This window comes from Salvelinus namaycush, chromosome 5 (genome assembly GCF_016432855.1).
Source record: "Salvelinus namaycush isolate Seneca chromosome 5, SaNama_1.0, whole genome shotgun sequence".
NCBI classification, from domain to species: Eukaryota; Metazoa; Chordata; class Actinopteri; order Salmoniformes; family Salmonidae; genus Salvelinus; species Salvelinus namaycush.
This window is the reverse complement of record NC_052311.1, coordinates 52,445,161-52,457,510: the sequence shown is the minus strand read 5'-3', so window position 1 is coordinate 52,457,510 and position 12,350 is coordinate 52,445,161. Positions and strand designations below refer to the sequence as shown.

The window sequence follows — 12,350 nt, the reverse complement described above, 5'->3', positions numbered from 1 at the left end:
GGGCTAGAAGAACGGCTGCCCTCTCTATCGGCGACCATTTTATATATGTGTTACGACTCGACTAAAAAAACAACAACAATTCACCAGTCAACTAATTGGGGTCAGCCCTATAGGAATCACAGTAGCAAGTACCCCTGGTGCCCTGTCAAATTATTTATCCATTTAAACAATGTTTTTGTAAAGCCCTCAATGGCTTTTGATGCGTTTCAAACATGAGCTTGTCCAAGGTGTTGGACTCGACAACAGTTGCTATCCATTGGAGGACTGCGATTGGTTGCCCAAAATTCTGGGGCGGAGCTTAGTGAAGGGTCAATTAAATGAGAGATGCGCATGGTAATTTGTTGTAGGCTATGGCTACTTCGGGAATATGAACCCATCATGGCCAGAAAAAGTGACACATTTATTCTGCAATGGTTATGAAAATATGGAGTGTGTATAAATGAAATATTGTCTCCTCGAGAAATGTGAAAGTACAGTATTCAGACGTAAGCTACAGAAGTAACCTACAACCAACCGCCTGTTCCACCGTTAATAAACTTTGCTTCGGATCAGATGGCATAGAGCAAAATACTTGAAATGGCTTATCTATTTACTACTATGAAGTGGGTTCAATTAAACCAGAGATGGGACAAATGGTATCCTTGTTGTAGGCCTACGCTACCCCGTGAGTTTGAAAACATCACAGAGAAGGTGAGGAATTTATTATAAAATGATGATGGAAATTAAATAAATAATAGGCTAGGAAATAAATGCCTATTTCTAATTATTTTCAAATGCAAAGACAAACTAAATAGATTGTCTCTCTTCTCACTAATGGCAAATGATTGCATCTTGTTATTAACCTGTTTAACCTGTTCATTTCCTTCACTTGCAGAAAATACTAATCTACTTGCCTGCTTGCAATGCAATACTTCAACTACTATAAACTGTGCTTACGCATGGTCTAAGGTTTGTGGGAAGGTGAGCACATTTTCATGTCAAGTTAGGTTTTTATAAATGCCAACTTTTGTGTGAAACCTGGCACAAACGTTTAATTTCCATGATCATTGCATAATAAATTCCTCACCTCTCTGATGGTTTCATACTCATGAGGTACATAGGCCTTTTTTTAGTATTTTTTTTTTTACTTCAGTTTATTTTAGTAAATACTTTCTTAACACTTTTTTTCTCAAAACTGCATTGTTGATTAAGGGCTTGTAAGTAAGCATTTCACTGTTGTATTCGGCGCACGTGACAAATCAAATTTTATTTTTGATTTGGGGTCTATTTTGTACATACGCACGGTTTATAAAATGAGGCCCCTGGTCAGTCTGTCATGAAAAGAGCAGTTGTTCTTAATGTTTTGTATACTCAGTGTATGGCTCTGTGAAGCACTTCCCAATAGCGTACATTCTTCCTTACTTCAACAAAACAATCCCTGATGTGACAAGCTAAATAGGTGAGAGCAATGTTCCCAAAATATTGTTCCCATTTATAATAGGATTATCAGAGAGATTGAGGTAACTACTAATAAAAACCAGTAACTACCATATCAAGGTTCCTGATAAAGGAGGTCAGTTAACTATTAGCCTTTGGAGACCATTCAACAAGAAATTTGGAAAGATGGCCATGCATGTGTTTTAATGGTCTTACCAATGGGGTCCTGTGATTGATGAGGATGGTAAATAGACTGATAGGAGGGAGGGAGGGGCTCTACATAGATGGTGCTGATAGGTCTGGTTTTGGATGCAGAAATGTGGTGCTTACTGAAGTCTCCCCAACACATTCCACCACCAGCCGAAGATACATCTGCCAAAGGGATAATTTAAAAAACAACAATTAGGCCTAAGTATCAATACTCTGAAGTGATTTCCTCTCCTTATCTAATTTCATTCATCTGCACTGATGTGAAATAATTTGACTGGAGGAAGCCATTTTCAGTAGTTAGCTTAAACGATTTTACTTAAAATTATGGTCAGATCAGTCCAGCTGAAGGAGAGGAGACCATGCAGGAAGCCTTTTTACACTGCTGACATGCACCCACCCTGGGCACCCAGCTCTTGACAGTAAGTGCAACTGAAGTACTTGACAGGAGGTGTAGGCGTAGACTAGTGCGGGTACTTTCTGACAGGTATGCCAGTATTACGTCTTAAGCAACCACGTGATACATTGGGACTAAATGTTGCCTTGCTACTTTGGCCCCAAACTTCCTCAAAACTGTGGCAAATAATGGTGGAGGAGCATCAGCATTGGCAGTTAACAACACTGACTACTTATATTAAAGCCACAGTCAGATTTCCAGTAATTTCAACTAATGCAATATAGCCCACCCCTTAATTTGGAAGAATATGACTTATTATTCATAATTTGATAAGTACAGTAGTCTTATCATAATATTAGGATATATAACTCCATTGTTTATGTTTATGTTGACATAAAATGTATACAGGTAAACACATGATGTAATGTTTATCTTCTAGAATGTTATTCCTTCAGCACTATATATATAAAAGGTGTTTGCATGTGGAAAAGTCGTGCATTTGCTCCCTTGATATACACATTTTATAGTGTGCCTTTATAGTAAATAAAACTTTAAAATGTAAGATTATTATTTATAATATGCCTACCCCTAATGTATTATCAGGCTATAGCATTGAGGCCTATAGAGCCTACCAAACAAATTCAATAGACGTTTTACTGTCAAATTTATACAGTGCAAGGCCGACTGGGATCTATGAAGTGTCAACTTCAACCCTAACTTCCTGGGTGGTATAATTCGTCTGTAGGTTAATTTTATGCATTTTTATAGGCTATATGTTTTTATCCATCAATTCTTGAAAACAATCATGTTCTTACCGTAACACCTGTTTTTCTTAAATGTTCGCAATGGACAATTTTCTTTGATTCGAAGCAGACACGCTCCGTGTTTTCTTCTAGCTGGGGCAGCTGCCATATTCTCCTTCTCTTGTCCCTTCACTTCGATAACTTTAGTGGTAAATACCCCTGGGGTACAGATGAAATAGGCCTACTTTGAAACTGACGTGCAAGGGGTTGCTTTCTTGTAATTCCGAACCCAGACTTCCCTGTGGCCAGACCAATAAATACACGAAAAGTTTGGTTAGACGTGAACAATATTTGACCACCGACAAAAATAGCCCGTTAGTCGAAAAGTGTAGTCCTACGTCATAGGTTCGATGTTATGACGCCTTCAAAACAACTGGGAACTCGGGAAAAAACGAGCTCCGACTGGGAAAAAATTATTTGAACGGTCATCCAACTCGGAATTACAACTCGGGAACTCGAGTCTCTTTAGAGCTCCCGACTTTCTGACCTGAAGATCCCTGAAGTCATGAGTTAACCTCGTATTTTTCCGAGTTCCCAGTTGTTTTGAACAAGGCAATATGTTACGTTCATTACCAAGTGGGAAGGTGGTGAATACCAGTGGTGACGTTGTAAATACCAGTTGGATGCCTTGAACTCGTTGACAAACGCCGGATAGCTAATGGCCAACAAGCTGCGTCAACTATAAACTAAAAGTGCAGCTATCATGCTTGTAAACAAATTATAGTTTTCAAAAAACACATCAATATATTGCTTTTTTATAAATAATGTTTTGTTACATTTAACTGCCGAAAATCCTGTTATCAAGGTCATTTCCTTAGTAGGTGAGGTCAGCATGTGGGAGAAGTCTGCGATCAGGGGTGATAGACGAGTTTCCCACATATAGAGTCCTCTAGTGCCCAAAAGCAAGTTTTAGCATGGGCAGCACCATTAGTATTTTCACCATTTTGAAGTAGTCAACTGGGTGGGACTTCCTACTGGTTAAGGAAAGATGATATATTTCCATCCAGGTCATCAGGAGGGATCAGCCAATTAATTACACTTGTGAGCAAACATTCCATAACTGCAGGTGGCAATAAATCGCCAAACTTGGCTTTATACCTGTTCAAACAACACACTCCAAGGCATGTATGCACCCTTCAGTTTGTTTACCAACTCGTAGTAGAAGAAAATGTACTTCTTCAAAATGGAGATGGCCTCAATGGCACAGCGCATGCTCTCACAGAAGCCAAAATCTGACCGATACAATGTTGCGTCCTCTATCGATCTCTATGGTTTTCCACTAGTAATTACGAGTTGGAGGGGTGTTCAAGTGGATTTCTCCCAGTCGTTTGTGATAAATACCACCTTCCCACTTGGCTACGAACACAGCAATAACACAGTCCGAAAACAGGTGCCCATTTCAAACAACTGTAATGCACAAAAGTCTACCTTAAATGCTTGTTCATTTTTATTGGTCACTAAAAGGCTTTCAAACCAATAGAAATGTCAGCTTCACAAATGAAAGGCCAATAAAAACATCACTTGTTAAGTATAATTGATCATTTTGAGTCATAAATTTTAAAATATGTAAATCATAAGAAAAGACTGATAGACATTAAATAGACTCTACACTTTGTTTCAGACTGTAATTAGCTGAAGTTTACTTGGAAATGTAGAAAGAAATCAGCGTAGTTATACATTTTATAAAGTCGATGCCTACACTGTAAAAATCAGATTTCATACATAACATTTTAAAATACAGTAACAACTCAATTCACCCTTACAGGGCTGTGTATTGTGAAAGGATTCGTTTTCAGAGATAAAGGCATGGAGGTTGGGCCACCTGGGCAGGTAGGTACTTGTTGGATTTCTATAAGGTCACTGACATTTTGGGGAGGGGGGGACACAAAATGCTGTGAAATGGTTCTCAATGTCAAAATCTTTGTACTAAATCAATTATCTTTCATTTATTTGTTAGCTGTTATGACATTGCTTATGTGTGGATGTCCTTTTAAAAGGCAATACAGTCATGAAGATGAGACAAAATGTCCACTCAGTAGTCGATGACCTTTTCACAGAACATGATTTTATGATTGGTTATATTGAACATTTTCAAGAGGAAATTGACTAAGAGGTCTATAGCAAGTCTCAGTTTCTCTATAAACGTCCCAAATGTCAATGCAATTGTTATTAGCTTGTAATACCAGATTCATAACCAAATGCAATACAGTAGAGTACAGATATACTTGTCAAACAGTACAGTTCAGCAAACTATTTTTCTGCAGCAGGCCTAGCTAGATATTTCTGAGGAAAACAGTGGTTTGGTTATTTTCAAAACTTCCAAGTGGCACAATTCTGTGTGGATCTACAAACTATTTGCATTGAGACAATTGTGATTTCAACATTATTCCATGGTACTTAGCTGTCAATTAGCAGATCTTCTACAGAATACATTCTACTGTTTCACTAGTGACGGTATAATGCCATGCAAGAAGATGAATTATTACGTAGAAACTTTCTCCAATAACTGTTTGTACATGCTCTATCACTGACTACCACTGCCCAGTCTATTCTACACATCATCAATGTGGTTTAATCACACTAGCACGATCCACTACCGTTTACATAGTAACCATTTGAAAGTTAAATTCCACCAGTAGGTAAAACAAATCCTGTCCCTCTTCCCCATCCTTCCATTCCTTCGGTCTTTACTCCATCCCCCTATCCCCAGAACCTCTGGCGGGAGGCTGGGGGTTGGTCTTGTTGGTGAATCACATTCTGGGCAAAGATGGTGCCCCCAGCATCCATGGTGAAGATGAAGTAGAGATTGGCACCCAGCATGGCCACGGTGGGCAGGAAGGACAGACCGAAGCCAAAGCCCCGAACACTGCTGCCCAGTGCAGCTGCTACCCAGTACATCAGCCTGTTGGCACAGAAGAGAGATGGACATTAGACAGATGCAGTCATTTCTATAGTCTGCCCAGACTGTATTAAATTGAGATCACATGTCATATAGGGTTATGACTGACTGGGCACTGAAATTGGACAACAGATTTCACTGCATCTCTCTGGTGTATGTGACAAAATAAATAAAATAAATGTTTTTTTGTATTGTTGTTTCTTTACCTGCCGAAGGCGAAGATGATGGTGAGCAGGGGCACCAGTTTGAGCAGGTCCTGGCTCAGGTAGGGCGCCATTACGGCCAGCTGCAGGAAGTAGAGCAGGAAGAGGGTGACGGAGTCATCCACATAGCGCCGGTGCACACCCACCTCCCTGGCCTCCATCTCACACAGCGGCTTCACATTCCCCAACCGCATCCTGGAGACACCCAGCACCATCCAGCCTGGGAGGACAACACAAGTGTTAGCTTGTGATGTTAGTGTTGTTGTTCAACCCACCTTGCTGTTCACACTGGAGTAATTCTTGTAAAGAACATATGCTGAATGACCAATGAGACACTCACCCAGTATGATGGGCACTACAGCGAAGACAGAGCAGCGCAGTGTGTAGACCAGCCTGAGGGGGGCACTGTCCAGCAGTGGGGCATCAAAAGGCAGGAAGACATAACCCCCCCACACTAGGAGGGGGAAAATCAGAGCTGCAGTGAACACAGACACCCCCACTTTGAGAGCATCCCTGTTGGCACAGTCACACCCACCTGGAGGGGAGAGGAAAGGAGAGACTATTAGTCTTTCTGCCCTCTGAGGTAAAAGAAAGCTAACAGAAACGTTAACACCTTCTAGATCAGATTACCACAAAATAAGGGAGGAGTGGAAGGATGAATTTGCACTCACAAAACTATTTGAGCAGAGCCACAGTGGCTGAATGAACAAGGGAGAGAAGAGAAAGACAGACAGAGAGAAAGAGGTTGGAGGTCAAAAGACAGAAAGATGAAATGTTGGTGCATCTCTTTACATTTTGAGGACCCCCCCTCCACTGGCCAGTCGTGGTAGTAGCCATCAGGTGGGGTTCCCTGGGGAACGAGGAGGAGACTCTTCTCTGCGTCCACATCCCAGAATGCCTCCCTTTCTCTGGGAGATGTCGGAGCACTAGAGGAGTGTAGGATGGTGACAGATGGGTTGAAGACCTGTGCTGCCTTCTCAGGCAAAGAGTTCATACCATCTTCCACCTCTATCTCTACCTGCACCTTCTTCCCACTCTTACACAGCCCTGGGTGCTGCACCTCTCTCTCCATCCATTCTTCCCCCGTTCTCATTCTCTCCACTCCCAAACCCAGCCCTCTCTCGCCCTCCATCCGGCTTCCTCCTCCTTGAAGAGAGGTGCACATGGAGTGCACGCTCCTCCTCTCTCCCTCAGGGTCATCCCCCTTTCCCCTTCCCTTATCTTCTTTCACAGTCAATGCACTTCCGTTCTTTGTTGCTTTCTCTACATCCCGGTCACCCGGCCATTGCAGAGTGGTAGGCTCCAATTTAGCCGAGCTAACCATTTCGTCTTCCTCCACCACTCCTTCCCTTCCCCTTTCCAATTCTTTAATCACCTTCTCCCCCTCTGCCCCCCATGTTGGGATTTGGGGTTCAGCAGTCACCCCGCTGGTTTTGGAGGGTCTGTCTTCTAGCAGCTCCAGGTTTGACCTTAGGATCTCAGACATAGTTTTTTTTTAGGTATTCAGTGTCTCCAGACTTCGTCAGTAAGTCTATGCTTGATTGAGTGTTTTTACTTTGACTGAAGTTGCATCACATTGTCTGTTTCTTTCTTTGTGTCCCAGCTCTATTAGTTTGATGGTAAACAGCTCTTCACCTACAAAGAATAGTAAATTTTACAGAGTGCACATTCTATAGGTCATACATGTCTTCCCACGCAATGATGCCCCAAAACCGACAAGCTGTAACTCCAGACAGCATTCTAGTGTCATTAATCATCAAACAATAGTCTCTAAGGTTGAAATTTTTCCACGACAGGTGAGGTAAGCCAAGAACGATAAAACAAGTAGAATCCCTCCCTGTCCGTTGCAAACAAAGCTCCGCCCAATGCATCTCATTATGTCCTGTGCTGTTTGAGTAGTCTAAGAAAATAAAGGCCCTATTTACGCATGACTACCAAAGAAAATACGCTTGCAATATTAAACCACTAAATAGAATATTGTTGACATACAAATAGCGTTGTAAAGTTCCCCGAATGTGTTAACTGTCCAGACAAACGTAGTACGCAGACCTTCAAAGCGCACTCCATATCACAACACGGAAGTTTCTCATACCAGCGCACTAGATAAAATGTTGGACTTTCCGACCACGTAAGAAGACCGCTAGCTATACAAAGCTGGAAAATACAACTGAAAACATATAAAAATGTAATACTCACCCAACCTCTGGGCTTATCAAACAACGAGTATGGGAATTTTATGGAATGTCTCTTACATCGTTTTTCCACTTCTGTTGTTATTGTGCAACTTATTTTCAGTGGGTGGAAATTCAGGTGTGGCCAGGTAAATTATTAAAGGGTATGTTCCTAAAAAAACATTAAAGGAAAAGTACGATAGGAACTATCAGTAGGAAATTATTTAGTTCCTATCAAACTTGTCCTTTAATGTCTTTTAGAAACATACCCTTTAATAATATAATTTTTCTATTTAATCATTTAATGTACAAAAAAAACAGCAACGTGTGTATTTCAAGCAGTCTTATATTTATATGTTACTTTCTTGGGGTGAAAATAATTAGTGAGAAATTGTGGATATAGCATACAGTAAATGTTTTGTTTCATGTTATGTGTTTGTTATTGCATTGGTGTGTACTATTTTAATCACTTTATGTTGGTTACCCTTTCTTGGATCTATTTCCAAAAGCAATATTGGTGGAAACACAGCCCTGTCACTGACAGAATGAAGTATAGATGAACAGAGAAATGAACATGTTGGTGTTATCTACAAGAGGCCTATCATATTTCTTCAGTAGATGTTATTTATTTAGTTGCCTACCATTTAAAGGGATAGTTCACCCAAATCACAAAATTGCAAATTCGTTTCCTTACTCTGTAAGCAGTCTATGGACAAGGTGTGACAGCAATCCATGCTTTGGTTTAGTTTCCCTGATTGTTTCCAAATGCATTTGTGGCACAAATCCCATTTAAGTCATGAGACCGATATTAGCATTCTTTTGCGCATCATGTTCAAATAATCTATTAGCGACTTTGATAAACTTCACGATACATTTTTTTTTTTAATTTTTTTTTTTTTAATGATTTGTAAATTATGCACGGAAAATGCTTATATCGGTCCCATGACTTTAATGGGATTTGTGCCACAAATTCTGAAACATTAGCATTTGGAAACAGTGCCAGGGAAATAAAACCAAACACAGGAGGTTGGTGGCACCTTAATTGTGGAGGATTGCTGGAGCGGAATAGGTGGAATGATATCAAATACATCAAAAACATGGTTTGTCCTCCCATCAGCAGCCTCCACTGAAACCAAAGCATGGATTGCTGTCATATGTTGTCCATAGACTGCTTACAGGGTAAGGAAACCAAGGGTAAGTCATTTAGTAATTTGTGTGAATTATCCCTTTAAAATAGGCTAATTAGGCAATATTCCCGCATATAAAAAAAAATTTCGGGAAGACATTTTTTTTCTGTATATCTAGACTACTTCATTGAACACAGCCTAGGTCTGCATGGTAATACGATTTTATTGTGGATAGCTTCCAACTACTTTCTCTTCAGATTAATCAAATGCCCCAGCCAAACATTTTCCATACTCGTCATGGATCATATACTCGAGGTATTATACATAAATGGCATAATAATTCGTTTGACATTGTGTTATAACCTTATGAAACCAGTAGAGGTCACAATAGCGTTAGCTGAACTTTACACACAATGGGGGGCCGAAAGTTAACCGATGACACCAGTGATGTATATAAACCCTGGATTGCAAATGCTGTGTATTGGCCAGCGAGATGTTTTGAAGCCACTGGTCGGCCATATTGGCACTCCCCAGAAGAAGCAGCCCTCCATAGGAATGAATGGAATTCTGCAGTATTTTAATTAAATGTTTCAAGGAAAAAATACCATGTATTTAAACATTTTGTGTTGTGGGGACTGTAACATTAGAACTTTCTAAAAATTATACTTTAAGGAAAATGTTTTTATATATATATATTTATTTATTTAGCTCACAATGTAATTTAAACGTATGCATTAAGGTATATTTCGCAACACCCGCAATAACATCTGCGAAATATATGTATGTGACCAATAAAATTTGATTTGATTTATATGGAATATAATAAACATGGCAAAAATAGACTTTAATAAATTGACCGAACTCAGTCAGCTGTATAAGGAAATAAGCAAACAGGAAACCACTCACCCAGAGGCGGCGCTCCTACTGGCCGGAGACTTTAATGCAGGGAAACTTAAATCAGTTCTACCAAATTTCTATCAACATGTTAAATGTGCAACCAGAGGGAAAAAAATTCTAGATCACCTGTACTCCACACACAGAGACGCTTACAAAGCTCTCTCTCGCCCTCCATTTGGTAAATCCGACCACAACTCTATCCTCCTGATTCCTGCTTACAAGCAAAAATTAAAGCAGGAAGCACCAGTGACTCGGTCTATAAAAAAAGTGGTCAGATGAAGCAGATGCTAAACTACAGGACTGTTTTTATATCACAGACTGGAACATGTTCCGCGATTCTTCCGATGGCATTGAGGAGTACACCACATCAGTCACTGGCTTTATCAGTAAGTGCATCGAGGACGTCGTCCCCACAGAGACTGTACGTACAGTCTAGGCCAAAAGTTTTGAGAATGACACAAATATAAATTTTCACAAAGTTTGCTGCTTCAGTGTCTTTAGATATTTTTGTCAGATGTTACTATGGAATACTGAAGTATAATTACAAGTATTTCTTAAGTGTCAAAGGCTTTTCTTGACAATTACATGAAGTTGATGCAAAGAGTCAATATTTGCAGTGTTGACCCTTCTTTTTCAAGACCTCTGCACTGCAATCCACCCTGGCATGCTGTCAATTAACTTCTGGGCCACATCCTGACTGATGGCAGCCCATTCTTGCATAATCAATGCTTGGAGTTTGTCCGAATTTGTGGGTTTTTGTTTGTTGTCCACCCGCCTCTTGAGAATTGACCACAAGTTCTCAATGGGATTAAGGTCTGGGGAGTTTCCTGGCCATGGACCCAAAATATTGATGTTTTGTTCCCCGAACCACTTAGTTATCACTTTTGCCTTATGGCAAGGTCCCGAGCAAGCTCTGTACTGGTGGTGCCCCGATCCCGCAGCTGAATCAACTTTAGGAGACGGTCCTGGCGCTTGCTGGACTTTCTTGGGCGCCCTGAAGCCTTCTTCACAACAATTGAACCGCTCTCCTTGAAGTTCTTGATGATCCGATAAATGGTTGATTTAGGTGCAATCTTACTGGCAGCAATATCCTTGCCTGTGAAGCCCTTTTTGTGCAAAGCAATGATGACGGCACGTGTTTCCGTGCAGGCAACCATGGTTGACAGTGGAAGAACAATGATTCCAAGCACCACCCTCCTTTTGAAGTTTCCAGTCTGTTAATCAAACTCAATCAGCATGACAGAGTGATCTCCAGTCTTGTCCTCGTCAACACTCACACCTGTGTTAACGAGAGAATAGCTGACATGATGTCAGCTGGTCCTTTTGTGGCAGGGCTGAAATGCAGTTGAAATATTTTTAGGGGATTCAGGTCATTTGCATGACAAAGAGGGACTTTGCAATTAATTGCAATTCATCTGATCACTCTTCATAACATTCTGGAGTATATGCAAATTGCCATCATACAAACTGAGGCAGCAGACTTTGTGAAAATGTATATTTGTGTCATTCTCAAAACCTTTGGCCACGACTGTACATACCCCAACCAGAAGCCATGGGTTACAGGCAACATTCGCACTGAGCTAAAGGGTAAAGTTGCCGCTTTCAAGGTGCGGGACTCTAACCCGGAAGCTTACAAGAAATCCTGCTCTGCCCTGCGACAAACCATCAAACAGGCAAAGCGTCAATACAGGGCTAAGATTGAATCATACTACACCGGCTCCGACGCTCGTCTTATGTGGCAGGGCTTGCAAACTATTACAGACTACAAAGGGAAGCACAGCCGCGAGCTGCCCAGTGACACGAGCCTACCAGATGAGCTAAATCACTTCTACGCTCGCTTCGAGGCAAGCAACACTGAGGCATGCATGAGAGCATCAGTTGTTCCGGACAACTTTGTGATCACGCTCTCCGTAGCCGACGTGAGTAAGACCTTTAAACAGGTCAACATACACAAGGCTGCGGGGTCAGACGAAATACCAGGACGTGTGCTCCGGGCATGTGCTGACCAACTGGCAGGTGTCTTCACTGACATTTTCAACATGTCTCTGATTGAGTCTGTAATATCAACATGTTTCAAGCAGACCACCATAGTCCCTGTGCCCAAGAACACAAAGGCAACCTGCCTAAATGACTACAGACCCGTAGCACTCACGTCCGTAGCCATGAAGTGCTTTGAAAGGTTGGTAATGGCTCACATCAACACCATTATCCCATTATCCCAGAAACCCTA

General features: G+C 41.1%; 1 protein-coding gene across 1 annotated transcript; it reads right to left on the bottom strand.

Annotated features, from left to right (window-relative positions):
- Positions 1–4,246: 4,246 nt before the first annotated feature.
- On the bottom strand, positions 4,247–8,219 carry LOC120047646 (transmembrane protein 79-like). Its single transcript, XM_038993192.1, has 5 exons — positions 8,122–8,219; positions 6,718–7,560; positions 6,266–6,460; positions 5,929–6,145; positions 4,247–5,725 (listed from the first exon to the last, which is right to left on the bottom strand). The coding sequence occupies exons 2-5, from the start codon at positions 7,409–7,411 to the stop codon at positions 5,524–5,526; spliced, it is 1,308 nt and encodes a 435-aa protein (XP_038849120.1). The 5' UTR covers positions 7,412–7,560; positions 8,122–8,219; the 3' UTR covers positions 4,247–5,523.
- Between the last annotated feature and the right edge of the window lie 4,131 nt (positions 8,220–12,350).